Raw genomic sequence first — 18,080 nt, forward strand, 5'->3', positions numbered from 1 at the left:
TGTGGATGCCAAGATGAAAGGCAGCTCCTAAAGCTCTGACCTCAATGCCCTGCTACATAAAAGAATACGAACAGCCATCTGCAGATAGTCACTCACCACAGTCATGAACATTAACAAGCCCTGATACACATAGTAATGAATCACCAGCACAAATGCACTTGTAATCTCAGAGAGACATTCGTTATAGTCTTCTGAAGATATTTGATCTGGCTCAGTCCCAGTATTAAGTTTACTCTGGATTTATAGTGGTGCAGAGAACAATTTTTTGCTCATGATTTTGAAATAATTTCAGGTATTAGTAAAACAGGTGAGTAAATGGAGCTATGTTTACACCAGCTGAGAATCTGGGCTGTTATTTTTATATGATTTTTTCATGACAATATCCCTTTGATATACTTTCAGCATCTTCATGGTACCCAGGGGACCAAATTGCTCTCCTTGGTCCATGGGTAACACTCTCCTGACCTCAACTGGGCTGCAGCGGTGTAAGAGAGAGAGAAGAATTTGGCTGCCCTGTCCAAGATGGAGACATATCTACTGTCAGATATAGAACTGTCACCTACCTCTGTTGCCATGCTGGCTAGACTTAGCTCCACATCGAGAAGGCCACTTCTATTCTCACTGCCATGGACGCTGTATTTACTTTGCTAGAGGTGTTAGAGTATAAAGCACAACCATACGAAAAAGGTGCATTGACTTGTGCACAGCTCACTTGGAATATCAATCTGACAGATACTCAGGGTGAGATTGTGTCTCTTAGGGCAGGTCTTCACTACGGGGGGGGGTCGATTTAAGATACGCAAATTCAGCTACGCGAATAGCGTAGCTGAATTCGACGTATCGCAGCCGACTTACCCCGCTGTAGGGACGGCGGCAAAATCGACCTCTGCGGCTTCCCGTCGACGGCGCTTACTCCCACCTCCACTGGTGGAGTAAGAGCGTCGATTCGGGGATCGATTGTCGCATCCCGACGGGATGTGATAAATCGATCCCCGAGAGGTCGATTTCTACCCGCCGATTCAGGCGGGTAGTGTAGACCTAGCCTAAGTCACTGCCCGCATCGGCAGAAGAAGGGGAGGACTGACAGCAGACCAGCAACATCTTCCAGGAGACACTTTGCCTCCGGCAGGTCCAAACTCTGCAGGAGAGACACACAACAGTGGTATGTGCTATACAATTCTAACAGGGTGTAACATGTAGTCCCTCTGGCAGTCATCAATCCACTCCATAACTATTCACTCCAGGCCAGGATCTGGGGAGACCCTGCATGGTGACACTAACCTTTTGTCTATACTGCATTTTGGAGCCTGTGGGAGCGAGCCTCTCAGCCTGGTTCGACAGTGAGCGGGGTTCACACTAAGACTCTAAAAACAGCTGTGCAGACAGACCTTTGAAGCCCACCTCCCTCCCCACCTAAGCTTCAGAGCCTTCAAAGGTCTATCAAGCCGGCATGGGAGGCTTGCTCCCACGGACTTCAAAACGCAGTGTAGACATATCTTAAGTTGCCAGGCTAAGGCAGCCCCAGGGAGAACCACAGGGTCTGTCTGTATCTAGGAGCCTCAGGAAAAAATCCTCTATAATCATTACAACCTGTTCTCTACCGTGAGAGACCCTACATACCCCACCCTAGGTACTGATTCTACTCTACCCCATCACTCCTCTCTGGGGTTTCTAGCACCGTGTCTGTGCATACCTGGCTCTTTCACAAGAGGGTTAGGAGGGAATGTTTGTGCAGAATGAGGCACAATCCATCCCACAGCAATTCAACAAAAGAGTTCAGCTAACACAGCTGATTCTGCTGCCTCTGCTGAACATTTACGAAGGAGGAATACAGATCTACTGGGAGACATAAGGCAGGGGCTGGAAACCTGGTTACTTTAACTTAGAAAATGGAGACAGCAAAATGAACAGCCCTCTAGAAATCCATTTGAGATGGAATTTGTTCCATGTTCCTACCTCAGAATTAATTTTCATCGTCTCTTCAGTGTGGTAAAGTAGGAGCTTTTGCCCAGAAGAAGTTAAGTTAACGTACACCTGTAGACAGGGGTACTGAGAGATTTTCCAGCAGTCTGGACCACAGCTAAATGAGCAGTTAAATGCTTCTGTGATCGATGCATTGAGGAGTGTGCACTGAGCCTCTTCTGTCCAAACACTAGGTAGAAAAGAGACAGGTTAGACAAATCACAGCAAAAACGGGCAGCAAAGTAGCAAACAGAGCTGGGTGTTACCTTCAGGGATATGATACTGTAAGTCTTTAGGGGAGAAGCGCTTTCACGAGACTGTTGCTTACAGGGTGGACTTACATTCTCAGTACAGCTCATCCATCATAGAATGGATTATTATTCTGTAGCATGTGAAGGAATACAAATATAGTGGCTACATATGCATGAAATGGCAACACACTTGGGTGGGTTGTTGGCAGTAGGGATTTAACCTGGTCTCTTAACCAAGGCTCTAGCAGATTAATCAATCTCTAGTTGGCCTAGCCACCACTAGAGGGAGACAGAGCATCACACTGACTGGACATGGGCACGTGTTATGTTCTTCCATAGACAAAAAGCAGACAGGAACTTTTTGTTTGGAGAACATTTGAGATTAAAGGAAACAAAGAAAGCTAAGATCAAATGTAAAACATGCCTGGGAGAGACCATGGTCTGCATGGCTCACTCATTAATGGCAGTCATCTTGAATTAACTCTGAGAGTGGGCTCCTGAAGGCAGAGTAGGAGGACCAATTCACTCTTAAAGGTGAAGTACTTAGAAAATACCTTCACAGTTACATAGACACATTGTACCATATGGCCCTCCACCAGCATACGGAATGCTACTTGTCAGAATACTTTTTCTTCTGGTACAGGTTTTGAAGAAGATAAATCACTTTGAGAAATCATTCTGGAGAATTTCTAGCCTATCTTGGGTACATAAGAGCCTAAAAGGGAGCAATGTATCCATTTGAACCCCACAGATAGGTACTGTGTCATGAACCTTATTTCTACTGAGATGGAAATAAGAAAATATAATCTATGACTAGGTTTTTCTTAGGGACAAAGGTCACTGGAATGTCGCAACTGACAGCTATTCAGGAAATTCCATAAGTGTCCAGAGGGGGTCTCCCTCTCCCATTGGTCTTCCTCTGAACCCCTATGGGAGCCCCAAGATGTTCTGGCGCCTTTTGCGCTTACATTGCAAAGGCTGTCCTATCTTTCTGCCACAGAAGGGCTGGGACATAGCTCCTTCCAGAGCATGTCAACCCTTCTTCCTGCTATAGCAAAGTATTCCCAACCTCTGCAAACTGTGGACCAAGTATGAATCAGGGTTTGTCTACATAGGGATACTCAGGAAAGTTAATCTGAATTAACTAAAAGTGTGACAAGATTATATGCTAAGTGATTTAGATGATCTCCTGGATAATTCTCTGACCAAGTATTTTGCTCTGGTAATAATTATAGTTGTAGGTTCCATGTATTAAAAATGGTTGATAATTAAAGTTCAATTATGGCATGATAATTCTGTTAATGATTATGAAAAAAGTGTAGGATTTTTGCCCATCAGGGCAAGATGTATTTTGGTGGTGGGGAATTGTTCTCTGTGGCCTAATGGCTATTGCAGGAGAAATGACAGAGACTCCTGGGATCTATTCCTGATGCCTTCACTTTTATTTCTCTGTACCTTATTTTACCCATGTATAAAGGGTTATAATTGCACCTATCTGACAGCTGAGTTTTGAGGCTTAGTTAATTAATATCTTCAAAGTGTTTTGATATCCTTGGACAATATGTCCTATAGCTCATAACATAACTGATCTTTCCAAAAAAGCAATGTTGACATTAACAGCCGCCATAATTGACAATTATATTGCTAAGGAGGTCTGGGAGAGAGAGTGATTTTGAAATGTAAACACTCTTGGATGTTTAAACAGGCTTGATCTCTGTCTCTAAAGTTTAAGATCTGTCTGGATTTAAAAAGGGATGAATAATTTTATGCCTGGGATAAGATGCAGGGCAACTAATCCTCATGCATCAGTGCCCACCTGAGCATTGCAGAGGTCAGGAAGGGATAGTTTCCTACAGGTACAGCATTACACAATGGATGTTTCCCCTGCTTTCTCTGCAGAATCAGGTATTGGCCACTGCCAGAGGCAGGATATTGGGCTTGATGGACTAATGGTCCAATCCAGAATGGCACATTATTTGTTCCCATGTCTTCATGGATCAGAATAGAAAAGAATTGCTGACAACCCCATTACAAGTCTAGGATGGAGTCTAAGTAGGGCTCATGCTTGAAAGTTACTCTGAAGCACAGCCAGTGAATCAGAGGGCAAACTTTCTGGTCCTTAGCTAAGAAGGGAAGCTGTGGAAGGACATCAGAAAAATTAAGTGCAGTATAATAACTATGAAAGATGATGTCTCACTTCTAGCAAATTACTATATTTCAACAAGATTTCACTTGTTAAAATGAAGGAATTAGCTTACATGAGAACTAAATGCTATAAAATAGCATGATCCCTTTTCCAAATTAAACTTCCATTTTTCGTTTGAAAGGGTATTGTTTCTCTAGGCCACTGAATATTACTGCTGCTCCCCGCTGAATTAGACAGGGGCTCTGTTTTACAGCGATAGCCACTCCATAGTTTATGGACTCTAGGAGGCCACAGACCAGCTGTTAAAGATATTACACAAAATCTATATTGTGAGGGAGAAGGTGTTTTCAGAATCCAAAACTGATCATTCTCCTCCCTCTCTAATTAAACAGTGACAACGCTAAAACTGGTGATCTGTGTTTTGTCAGATACCGTAGCTCTGATTCTGCTCTTGCTTACTAGTACAACTCACTTGTCTGCAGTGGAGTTATTCCTGATTTATATTGGTGTAAGTTAGAGGAGAATCAGGCCATCCTGATCAAAGAGCAGCATGAGGAGAAGACAAATCATTAAAAGGTCAAAGCAGGGAGGGAAATGAAATCAGCTGAGCCGGACATTCCAGGAACAGTGTAACCATAATAAGCGTACCTCTGCATGTATGACCGCAGCAGCGTAATTCCCAGGAGGAAGTACATCATAATGGAGCACACCATCATAGTCAGTCCTAGGAGTATGGCCCGATCTTCTCCTGCTTTCAGAGCTGTGACTGTTTTCCTTTTGTCCAGTAGATCGTGATCCCTGATTTTTTGGTAAATATTTCTGAGGTTGAAAATAATACATGCTTATGTGAAGTTCATATTTAATCAGTGAACCCTCTAAAGGGTGGGTAGTTCCACCACCACTTCCATCTCATGGGAGAGAAGGGTTCCTCAGATGTCCTTTTCAATGGATTCATTCTGACCTGGCAGGGAATTAATTCACTTCCAAAATATTTTACAGTCATTCCTGAAAAGGTAAAATCCTTGTATTGCAAATATAAACATTTAGACACTTGGGCCAGCTCAGTAAATCTATCTCTGATGTATCATTGACTCCAATGGAGTTACTCCACAGTTGAATTTTGACCTATTAACTCCAACTCTTGCCCCAGTCCCTTGAACGTTATTAGGCATTTTGCTGGGTGTTTTCTTCAGGCCTAAGTTCATTATAATAGCCAGGCCAGAAGACAATATCCACCCAAAAATATCTGAGGAGACCTCATAACACATTCTTTCTCATTTGCCTATGGGTTAGTAGAGGAGTCTGATTCAAAGCACATGGATGACAATGGAAGTCTTTCCATTGACTTTCATGGTCTTTGGATCAGGCCCTTATTTTCTATTTTTAAAATGAAACTCATGGGAATACATCTTATGCATTACATAAGAATTATCTGAAAATTATCCACCAAAGCTACTTTTCCCCTGCAATTAAGAAAAATACAAATGATTCTCCCCTCCAGCTGAGAGGGTCCTTTTCACTTCCTACGTCCTTTCATCTCCAGGCCTTTGATGATTCAAAGGTCACAGGGACACAGTGACAAGGGAGGGATGTACTTGAGTACATTTCAAACACACTCAAACTTTGTGGGTTTAAAATGTACTTACAGACCTGAAGCTGATCATAAGCTTCTGTGTTTTCTGTTAAGATTCTTTTGAATCTTCCAGACAGCACCTGATGCATGTAAGCTGCATACCTTTGAGCCCTGGCATCACCATAAAATGGCCACAGTAGTACCACCCAGAAGTAGTTCGTCTTCTACAATCTGCAAAATGGCAGGTGAGCAACATCAGAATGAGCATTATTTTGGGTTCTAACAAACCCACAACTCATCTAAGCTGAAACTATCAAGTTTCACTTGTTCTTATTAAAAAAAACAGTAGCATGTAATCTACATTAATACATCAAACACTGCAATTTCCAACAGAGTTACTACTACATATAGGGATAACACTGCAGTCATTTAAAAAAGAATGGTTTTGATGGAAAAATCATAAATGGGACTCCCACGTCCACTAGAAACAGAACAATAAGTTTGACCACAGGTTCCCAAACCTTTGCAATACTTTTGATGAATCTAAACTGAATTTGAGTTTATAGTGAGAACCAAAACCAGAAAAGGCACATGCGGTTGGTGTTTTGTAGCAAAAGTTTTGCTCAGATCTTGCTAGAAACTCTCAAACATTTCAACATACCTAAAATACAATGAGTGAAATTCTGGTTCCACTGAAATCAATGGGTGTTTTGCCATTGACTTCAACAGGGCTAGGTTTTCACTGCATCTCTCAAAGTTTCTTCTGTTACTACTGATATGGGGGCTTTTCTAGTCATTACCTTCTCCAGATAACAATTTTCTTTCCCAAGTTGATGAGTTCACTTCTAATTTACTTCCTTAGATTTCCAGGGTTTCTCTATAAAACCTGGTTCCTTAAAGACTTGCTACTATTTCCTTCATTGGAAACTAAACAGTAATTCAGCCTATTGAGATTTTCTGTGGTGTTGTGGGGAATCTTTTGTGATTTTATTGGATGCAGTTGCCTTCAAAGAACTGATGTAAAATAACAGTCAAATGTTACACTCCTTTTATTATTTATCAAAATGTATTTAACTCTGATAGCTGCTATTAAGATATGCATTGCTTCCAAATGAAAGCAGGCAGTAAGGTACCAATAGTCATACAGTTCCAGAACATTAGCCAATCACACAGCATGACTTATGTCAGTCTGTAGATGTAAACCAGACACAGTGCAATCAGTCTCTAATGTCACCAGAACATAAAAGTGATTTAAATGGACGATTTAAAAACAAACAGCTAATTGAAAATAGTTACAAATGTTTCCCATGTGGCCTGTAGCCAAGAAGTGTGCAATGAAAGGTAAAAAGATGGACTACAAGCTATGTTGTAGAAACAATCTACCTACACGGTGATTGGAAAACTGAGCAGTGTGTGGGGAAAGTCTGCCAGTTTTTTTCAAGACCCCAAGGCCACAAAGAATAAGCATCTGCTGATGAGGTCATGCCAGGAGTATTGACAACTATTTTTCTGTTGCCATTGTTGATGAAAAGCCCTAAAAAAAGATGGAATTTGATGCATTTTATGTGATGTCTTCATCCCCTGAACTGCTGCTATAAGTGAGTCTGGGTAACAGTTGAACACTGCAAATATATGGTTAGATGATGACTTGAGGCACGGATCTGAGAATGTGGTGGTGTGTCAGATGCCCCATCTCACGCAGCAGCTCCAGGAGATACAGCACTAAGTCACAATTCCTCCCCTGCTTCCCCCTTGCACCAGGGGGCTCATGGGGGAACTTGCTGCTGGTCAATACCAGCAGAAAATTCTGATGCTCTCCCTGCACCAACCAGAAAGAGTAGGAAGGGGTGAAGCCACGAATCTGTGCACTCCCTGCACTACATTCCCTGCCCACCTTTTGCAGTGGAAGCAGTCAGATGGTATGTAGCACCTGTTTACGTCTATGAACCCTCACTTGATGCCTGGGTAGCCTGCGCAGTGGAGTAATGGGAGATCTTACCCCCATCTGACTCCCCTGTGTAGGTGGGTAGCCCAAATCACAATCTAACCCATAAGCAGCATGTCCTGCCACCAGCAGAAGCACCACTCCCTCATTTCAGCTGGAGTAGCACAGTTATTTTACGGGGACAACTGTCCTTCAGGTCAACACAGTAGATGATTCTACTAAAATCAGAACATTTTGAAATCCCTCATCTGACCGGTAAGACTGTAGGTATGACTTTGCTTTATCCAGTTGTTCCACTGCTCCAGATATATCAAGGTCAACACCTTGGAGTCTCTTGCTTACAACATTTATTTCAAACAGTATGTCATACCACAACACAAAGCCACACATAAATTTGAAGTTATGTATATTTCTGGTGATTCCATTTCCCTCTGCCACTGTTCTCCCATGAACAGTTCCTGTCATAGCATTATCCTCCATAATGACAACTATGGCATCATCTATCTTCCCAATTTGGTGTTTGATAAGCTTTATCGCCTCCACTTGACTTTCCCATCGTGTGGCACTCAGTGGTTTCAGTGTCAGAGAGGATGTTCCCAGATGTTGCTTCAAAATTTGCCATCAATGAGTTGATGCAGAGAAAAATACATAGATGCTTTGAATTACATTAAAAAATTCAGCAGCCTCACTAGAAGCTGATGCTGCATCACTGACCACCAAGTTCAATGAATGAGAACTGCATGGGAAAAAAAAGCTCAAGGGTTTAACTCTCGGATCCGTGTTTATACTCCTCTGTTCTTTCCTCTCATGTTGGCACCATTATTGTAGCCCTGACCTCTCATGTCAGCTATCGCAATTCCCATATCTTCCAGCGTTTTAAGAAGCACATTTGTCATACCAGCTCCTGTAGTATCATCAATGTCAATAAATTTTAGAAAATGCTCTCTGACAGTCACCATTGCAGGGACATTTTCAGTAGGTTCTGTTGTTGTTACAAAACGCACCATTAAAGTAATTTATTCAGTATGGCTGATGTCAGGTGTACAGTCCAGAATAACAGAGTAATGTCTTGCTGACTTCAGATCTGCCACAACCTCCTGTTTGACTTTTGTTGCCAGTAACTGTATGATCTCATTTTAAATTGTTTTTCCAAGGTAGTGGTGGTTAGGGTGACCAGATGTCCTGATTTTATAGGGACAGTCCCAATTTTTGGGTCTTTTTCTTATATAGGCTCCTATTACCCACCACCCCTTGTCCCAATTATTCAAATTTTCTCTCTGGTCACCCTGTGTACATTTCTTGGGTGGTGACTCTTCTGAGATGCTCCTGGAGTACAGCATCAAACTCAGCCATCAGCTCCACAATTTTAAGGAAGTTTCCATTGTTTGGCACATACAGCTGATCTGAAGTGCCATGCAGTGCTAGGTTTTGGGTAACAAGCATTCTCACAAAGGCAATGAGCCTTTTCAGAACATTTTGCCAGTAAAGAGACTCTGGTGCAATCTTCTCTTGATGCTGATCATCTATGGTGGCCTTTAACCTTAGTCTCATCTTAAGCTCTTTCCACCTATGGAATGCTCTCTGGTGATTTGCTGCCTTCTCACGGCATGCCAGATGTCTAGCCAGATTTTTCCAGTCCTTTGTTCCTATAGAACCCAATGTGGCTGGAACATTAGACTGGAAGAGTTTGCAACAAAAACAGTATGCAGCATTCTGGGTTTTTGAGTACATAAGCCATGGCCTCTCCACTTTGTCACCATTGGGGATTTCACGCCAGTAATGTGTTGAATGGAAACTTCTATTTTCATTGTCTTTGGGGAACATGAAATTTTTCACTTGCTGTGGCCCAGGCAGTACAAGGAAGTCCCTCAGGCTACTGCTCAAGTGGGTCCACAGTCCTGGATCATCTAGACTTAAGGAACTAAACTCAGCAGCAGCTGTTTCTTGCGCCTCCATTACACTCTTCTCTGATCTACACTTTTCTTCAGGAATGTGCATGGTTACATCCATTAGAGATGGAGATATGGATGCTGCAGTAGCTGCCAGGTCACCTGCACTCTGACTAACTGGAAGATCAGGCGTCTCCTCACCACTCACATCCTCCCTGGGGCCGGAAGGCTCACCTTGAACATTTGTGTCTATGTATCTCAGGAGAGCTCCTTCCTGCTTAGATAGAAAAGCTTCCTTTGCTTTCTTTCTTTTTCTGAATGCTGCCCCAGAGGGGAGTTTTCTTCTTTCACTCATGACTGTTCTGTGCCAGCTATAGTGGTTCTCAACACTCAGTTGAAGGTGATAAGCAGACTGGTAGGAGGGCCTGAATGAGGGAAGATATCAGCGTCTTAAGGGCCTAACTGGCTCCAACAACTTCAGTTGACTGCCTGTTTTCCTCAAGTGGGTTCAGGGAAGCAGCAGGAAACCAGAAGCTCCCTGAGAAGCTGGTGTTAATCAGTCCAGGCTCCTGGGGGTGCTAGAGAGGTACATAAAAGGCTCCTCCTCCTCCTCTCTCTCCCTGTAGCTCCTGCTGCTTTCTGTTATTCCCTCTCACCTTTTCTCCTGCCTGCCTGTTATGTCTCTTGTGCCCTCCTTCCTCCAGCACAGCACTCCACCATCTCTGTGCATCTAGAGCAGAGAGAATACATATGCACCAGCAGCAGACACAATTTTCTACACTCTGGGTCCTAGTGGCGCCCCCCCACAGTCTGGCACCTGAGGCGTCCGCCTCAGTTTGCCTCATGGTAAGGCGAGACCTGTCCTGTTGCAGCCTGGACACAATGAACTCACTACTGCGGTGTGTACAAATGGAGTCATAGATCAATGAATCCCGGCCATTACATCTTGATGATTCATTCTAATAACTGAGCTCATGTGATAAGTCCCCATATGTCTAATTGTTTTTTTTAAAGTCCTAGACATGAGAGCATGAGTTCTCCCAGGTCCTCTCGCTCCCCATGTACAAAGGAACTTAATGTAAATGAGCCCAGGTGGACAAAAGGTCTTTGCTCCTCCTACTGTTTCTGAGTTGCCATTTCCCCCTGATAAATCCCCAGGTTCTCCTGTCAAATGGCTCTCATCTGATGCAGCTTGGATGACTGCACACTCTGACGTGACTGCTACGAGAGGAAAATTACACATGGCTGTGTTGTGTAGGATGGGGGTAGAGCAGAGGGAATCTCTTCCTCTCAATTCCCAGTATCTCTGCAGTGTAGTTAGCAGTTCCTTATATGATATCTGAGTCCAGGCAAGAGCTTAGGGAGACCCTATGCAATGACACTAGGCAGCACAGGCTATGTTTTGGCAGTCTGGGAACTAGAGAGACAAGTCGGAATCTAGTGGCTTGAATAAAGAATCCTGTTTATATTCATTACAGTCAAGAACTGTTCTTTCTCCATCACAAAGGACATTACATCCTCTTAGCACCAGCCTCAGTGATAGGAGGGGACCTGCCAAATGCACCCTTCTACACACTAAAGTCTGAGGGGTCTGGTCTTCTGACTTGAGGGTGTGGTTGTATTAGTGCTCCTATGCATATGCTGAATTTGTCACATACATTAGAGAGGGGTTCATATTATACCTTTTTAAAAGGCGTAGCATGGTGTGCTAGAGGGATGAATGGCTCAGAGACCCTCTAAACAGCCAGCATTACTCCTCTCCACCCATCTTACATGGCCACAATGAGTAAGGGCAAGATTTTGCATATAAAATGTATGTGCTAATTCCTACATTCTCTCTGGCAGCTGAGAACTCAAGATCCCATCCCAAGAGGTGTTGATCTTCTACAACACCCAACACAGTCATTAGGAGCTGTGGATGGTCCCAAATAGGTCCCAAATTGGCAGGGTCTGGGCGCACTGAAGATGTGAGGAATAGGACTCTCAGGATTGCCCCCCTAATTCAAGTCTCCCATACAAAATCTACAATAATCTACCAGCCGAGCTAGAGGGACATACTTTGGATTTTGAAAACAACCACAAATCAGCCCAAGAAATCTCATCCTTAATGGGTTTAATGGGTTAGTTAATTCTGAGACTTCCTAATCTGACAGCATGGTCATGGTCAGATGGGAATACACACGTGCTTGTATTATTCCAAATGACTTTGAATCCCGATTCAGTTCTCTGACATCACAGTTGTTATGCAGATATCATTCAAATTACCTCATGCCAGGCGTCTTTAGTACCTGAAATCCTTGAACGTAGAGGTCAAATCCAAACCTCCTTATCACCTGCAAGGGTCCCGGTGCTAAACGCTCAGGGACCTTTTGGGCTCATTTATTTTAAAAAAACACCACCACCTGTATGTGGTTGCATCAGGTTTGTTGTAACGAGAACTGTAGTAACACAAGCAAACTCATCTGGGGGCCTGATCCAAAGCCCATTGAAGTCTACAGAATGGCTCCCATTGAATTCAATGGGCTTTAGATCAGGCCAAACAAGGTCACATAAAACCCTCCAAAAAGACATTCTTCAGGTTTGCCAAGCAAAGGAACTTGTGCTAAAAATAACAGAAGACAATTGAGAAATGAGCGAAGGCTTAAACAGCCTTCTTTAGGGCTCCCAAAACTTAGAGGGTGACATTTGAAAAACAACAACAACAACAACAACAATATCTAAATGAGCATGCATTATATGCAGTTTCAGGCTTTAATCCTTCAAATACTTAAGCCTGTGAGTAACTTTACATGAGAGTAGCCTACTCGTATGTAAAGTTGCTCAGGTGCATAAAAATGTTTGCAGGATCAGAGCGTTAGGTGCTTATTTTTGAAGATATGCCCCCTCAAAAGTCTGTGGTTGTGGGGTTTTGTTATGTGAGCATCTTATTGCTCCATCCCATAATCTCCCTGTATGATGCCTGAAAAAACAAATTCATATGAAGGGGGTTGTTTGGGGGTTGTTTCTCTATAGTTCACTCCTTATTTGAGATGGTGATTTTGCAGGTGACCTGGTATGCACTAAAATCACTGCAAAGCACAGAGTTCCTCCTGCTAGCACTCCATTAACTCCTCTCCTTTTGTATTTCTGAGACCATAGTTGAGATGCTCTGATTTCGGTTTTCTATTTCGTCCCATTCACTCTCACAGAATATCATTTATTACTTTCATGGCTCTAACAGCACCTTAGATATGGGTGTACAGAGATGACTGGGAAATTAACCCAGATCAGTTGTGTCAAAAGCAGCAATGGTAATTACAGTATTGCCAGTGCAACGAGAGAGAGGAAGGGTACTGTTGTATGTGTAATGGCAGCTGCTGATCACAGAAGGCCATTAATTGCTCCCACTGAAGCCAATGGCAAAACTCCCATTGATAGGGTGAACATATTTCCCTATGCTAAATACAGGGCACTTGGTAAAATTACTCGTATTCAAGTGGGTTCAATGACAATCAATCAGAACTATGCAGTATAAACATTCAAATTAACATCAAGTTGACTGAGCCCCTGTTAAAAAGAAATACTGTGTAGTGGGATTCTTTTTACTTACTTTCTTATCTTTAAGGCTTTAGGGTTCACACAGGGAGAGGTGACACACACACACACTCCCATACACCTCTCTCACACGTGGGGATGACCGACCTGACCCTCTCTGGCCGGTGCTCTCCGCCCTCCATATCTGGCTGGGCTTCTGGGACGGACCCGCTGTTCCTGGTACCTGGTGCAACGTCTTCCCGAGGCAACATATGGGGGGGGCATGCAGGTTCACAAGGCCCCCCTACCCCAGATTTCTGCCAGGGTTCACACCAGAATGTAGCCAACAGCAGCCTTTCGGCACTGTGTGGGAGGGAAGGGAAGGGAGCTGCTTCCAGCCACAGGGGAGTGTGTGTGTGGGGGAAGGGATGACCTGGCCCATGTCTTTGCAGAGCTCATCTCTCTCTCCCCTTGCCCCCACTCCCACAGCTGGAAGCAGCTTGTCCCTTCCTGCCCGCACTGAGTCGCAAGGCAGATAACACCTCCAGGCTGCTGCTGGCCACTGACATAACCCAGCCGCCTCCTGTCCCCCGGCTACACAGCAGGCAAGAAGGGGTTAAGCCCTAAGGATGCATTGTGCACCAGGGCCCAAGGAACCTGACTGCAAAGGCTTCAGCAAACCCGGCCAGAGAGGTGTCTCAGCAGGGGAGGGTGCCTAGAGGACGGCGCAGCCCCGCACTCCCTGGGAGAAGGAATCAGAGCGTGTGGGAGAACAGGGTGCTAAGCCCCTGCTCGGAGAACAGCTGTGGAGCCTGCAGGTTCGGGGCATGACCAGGCTGGAAATCACTTCCCCCCACCACCACTCCAGAGCTTAGCTGAAGGGGGGGGAGGCTTCCCCGTGCTACTGCTGTGTGGGGCTTTGGCACATGCAGGGCTTGGCTCCTCCTGGCCAGTTCCCTGGGCCAGAGGATCTTGGGCTTTCCCGGGGCGCTGGCCCATCCTTAGAGGTTTTTAAGGCCCGGCTTGACAAAGCCCTGGCTGGGATGATTTAGTTGGCGTTGGTCCTGCTTTGAGCAGGAGATTGGACTAGATGACCTCCTGAGGTCTCTTCCAACCTTAATATTCTATGATTCTACGAAGGAACCTGCCAGCCAAGCTGTTGGTGAGCTAAGCACTCCAGCTGGGGGCTGGTTCTCTGCACAGCACTGGGAGCCGGATGTGCCCCGCTGAGGGGGAGGGATATGGAGGAGCAGTAGGGCTCAGGCGTGTGTGAAGGGGCAAAGCAGGGAGGGGACAGCGAGAGGGGGAGCATGTAAAGGGCTGATGGGTGTGCAGCCGATGTGACACGTAACTGGCTGACCCCTGGCACCTGCCTGCACTCACCAGCCACTGCAGCTCACAGTGCGCAGCCAGTGCTGTCTGGAAATGGGATGGGGGGCAGGGTCCTGCTGGCCAAGAGCCGACATGCAGCAGGGGCTGTGCTGATGGACCAGCAGGAGGAGTGGCCAGCTTTGTCCCGCCACCAGCCTTGCACACCCACCCCCATTATCGGCCACTGGACCCCCCTCCCCACTCATCGCTGGTGGGTGGGCAGCTGGCAAGCAGGGATCCAGCCAGCAGCAGGACCCACCAATACTGATGCAGGGCGGAGAGACAGAAAATATGGAAACATTTGCCCATTTTTAAAAAATAATTCAAGACACCTGTAGACGAGCTTACAAATGGGACGTCTGGTCACCCTGCCCATTGAACTGAATAGAAATAGCATTGGGCCCATATTGCTGCTGTTTCCTTATGAAGCAGAATATAATGAATGTAACCAAGGCGTACTGTAGACGGTGTCTCACTCCCTCAGACTCCTGGATTATCTGTGCTGCTGTGTTACAGCATATATCCGACCCTGGATGCAGGCGGCATTGACTGCTGAATAACTACCTAGTGCCGGAAAGAACTGGCTGTTTGTGTCTCTTTGCAGCATGGTACGAAGGGTCTGATTGTCAAAATCACTGAGCACTGACAACATCAGTAAGAGCCCGTCGGAGTTGTGTGGGGCTCATTAAATCAGATCTCCTGTAAATGTCTCTAACAAGGCTAACCTTGGACAGCCCTTTCCAGTTCTGGGTATAAATACAGAAGAATGTATTTTTTCAGACCAATAAGTATTTAAGGGGGACATTTTCAAAGGCACAAAGGGCAGTGTCTTTGAAAATGCCATAATCCCACTGGTAGTCAATGGGAATTGGGTGCAATACTGGCCTCTTTGCCTTTGAAAATTTCCCCCTAAATATTTTACAAAAATACAGCTATATAGGACCAGATTTTCAAAACAGCACAGGATCCACATGGGGCCAGATTTTCAGACGAGCTCAGCTCCCACTTAAGCACCAAAATAAGAGCTCAGTAGGTTTGGTGCAGGTTGAGCACCTTACCCCACACGCACATTTTCCAAAGCAGAGGCCGGCCAGCCACAATAATATCCCAGTAGAACCCACTGGGGTTGTGGATGCATTTACCTCTGTTTTTGCTTAAGCAAGGGCTGATTTTTTGTGATTACATTTAATAGTTTTGTGAATACATTTAACATTTTTAGTGCAAGGGCGATGGAGGAGAGAGGAAAAAGGGAAATGCCTGCCGAGACAGGTCGCCTGGCAAATCTCACTACAAATGGAGAGGTTTTGGATGGATGAGGTTGGGCACTAGCAGACAATTGTTCTCTCATCAGTGATATTTAACTTCTTTCATTCTCAACTGAGCACTGCCTTTGTCTATGGACTTTAAACCTCTCCCCTCCTTCCCTTTCATTCTCTTGTACGTAATTCCTAGCTGCTGACGGAACTCTAGTAACTTGCGCTATTCCTTTGTCTCCTTCAACTAATCCCCTCCACCAGCACCACTCAAATGAGCTGGCCTTTTCATAATAATTAGCTCACTCTCATGCCCTAAGTGATTGTGCAATACATATAGGCTTGGAAGGATTAGATTTGTATTGGTAAATGTCGGCAAATATTGATTTTCCTGCACATGCACTAACTAACACAAATATTTCTATCCAAATTTACAGATAGGCAAGTAAGAAAAATTCTGCTTGAGAACTTATTACAGTTTGATTTCAGGATATTTACTTTGTATATTTTGACATGTGATGTTGACGATCTGTGTATTAATGGTTATAAAGCTTTACCTTTTTGAATCTCAGCTATTGCCATTACGTGATTATTGTCTGACTACCCCCCATAATTTCTGTGAAAATTTAAATTGATAAAAACTGAAAAAATGCTTAACTGTGAACATTTAAATTGGAAATAAAAATTGAAAAAATGCTTAAAAATTAACACTGTTATTGTCAAAATTACAAAACAAAAATCTAATACTGTACTGCATGTCCTCTCTATTTACACACACACACACACACACACACACACACACACACACACACACACACACAGAGTCTATGACAACTCTCTAATTTCAGCATGTGCATCATACCAGTGAGATGCATGGAATTTATTTAGGGGGGCATTCTGGGCTGGACAGCCAAAGTGTTGGGGGAGAGTGTTGCTCGAGCAATGGTAACTGGAAGCATGCTGCTTGCAGAAAACAGAATGTCATTGCTAGCCTTGGTGGTGGTGGTGGGGTTGTGCTCATGTGTGGTGACTAGCATATCTGTAAAAAGGTTCAGGGTGTGCCAGCCTCAGAACTGAACTCCAAGTGCTAGTGACGGGGTGGGGGTGGGGGCAAGAAGGACCTTAAACACACCTCCAACATGTCTGATCAGACCCCTTTTGGGGTGCTGTATCAGAAACACCCTCCATTTATCAAGAAGTCTCCGGCAGGGGAACACTCGGGGGCAATGGCCTCCTGCATCCTTCCCTCCTCCCACTTCACAACCACCTTGGGAAAGCCAGGGTCTGACGCTTCAGAGAGACCCCAGTTTAAAAACCACAAAACACAGTAAGTGCCATTGCAGTTTACCTTTTCTCGTCATGTCTGTAAGATGTGGAGGTCCGGCCACTGGTCCAAATAAACATCTTAGAGGATTGCCCAGTGGTGCCTTTCCTTACTGTGGAGGTCTTGGAGGGATGACGGAAGGACCTAGAAGGAGAGGGATAGTCTCTGTCAGTATTCATTTGAAACACACCAAACCATGTTGTGTCCATCATGCTAAGTTCCCGGGCCTGGATTCCTACCCACTTGGCAGTGTTCAGTGGGCTCTGGTCCGAGGAGGTGGACCTTCTGATTATTCGAGGCGATATGTAAAGTAACAGAGATGCCCTCTCTGTTCCCTTCCAGGAGCTTTATCTTCTACTTTTTTTTCTCTCTCATTTGTTTTGCTAGCACTGGCTCACATCAGAGATAAGATGTCGTTTCCTTGCCTGTGCTTTACTGCCTGGACAAACGCTTGCTTTGCTGTTGGATCACCCTTGCACACACTCTTGAAAATGAAAACTTCACCTTGGAGTGAACTCCAAGCGTTGGCTAAACAATAGGCTGGAATCTTTTGTTGTTCCCATCACTTTTGCCTGCTCTCCTCCCTGGCCCAAGACCTCTTGATACATTTGTTCGAAGCAGCCATAGATTTTAAATAATTACGTGAGCCCATGGTGTATTCAGAATGCATTGATCTGTCACCAAACTCGTAGTTAAATCTAACTGCAGTTACAGTCCCTCTCCCGGCTGGCATTCTGATTGGCGCTGCTTGAGAGAATCATAGCAACTTGACTAGGTGCTCCATTGATGCATGCAGAATAAATGTTGAGGACAGTTTGTTTTCCTTTTTCTATTGCTCATGTAATGGATTAAC

The 18,080-nt window shown here is 44.6% G+C and overlaps 1 protein-coding gene across 13 annotated transcripts in view; it reads right to left on the minus strand.

Annotated features, from left to right (window-relative positions):
- Positions 1–18,080, minus strand: part of LOC101933933 (calcium-activated potassium channel subunit beta-2) — a 245,513-nt gene that overhangs the window by 11,759 nt on the left and 215,674 nt on the right. For 5 of the 13 annotated variants that reach the window (XM_065557712.1, XM_065557716.1, XM_065557717.1 and 2 more), the window contains exons 2-4: positions 17,252–17,371; positions 5,008–5,157; positions 1,957–2,152 (exon numbers count right to left, since the gene is read on the minus strand). In XM_065557712.1, the coding sequence (XP_065413784.1) occupies positions 1,957–2,152; positions 5,008–5,157; positions 17,252–17,371 (466 nt within the window). Of the gene's footprint in view, positions 1–1,956; positions 2,153–5,007; positions 5,179–17,251; positions 17,372–17,470; positions 17,662–17,731; positions 18,018–18,080 lie in introns of those variants that run through there. The other 8 variants (XM_065557711.1, XM_005285945.5, XM_005285948.5 and 5 more) reach the window with 4 other exon arrangements.

The sequence above is a fragment of the Chrysemys picta genome, chromosome 9 (genome assembly GCF_011386835.1).
Source record: "Chrysemys picta bellii isolate R12L10 chromosome 9, ASM1138683v2, whole genome shotgun sequence".
NCBI lineage: Eukaryota > Metazoa > Chordata > Testudines > Emydidae > Chrysemys > Chrysemys picta.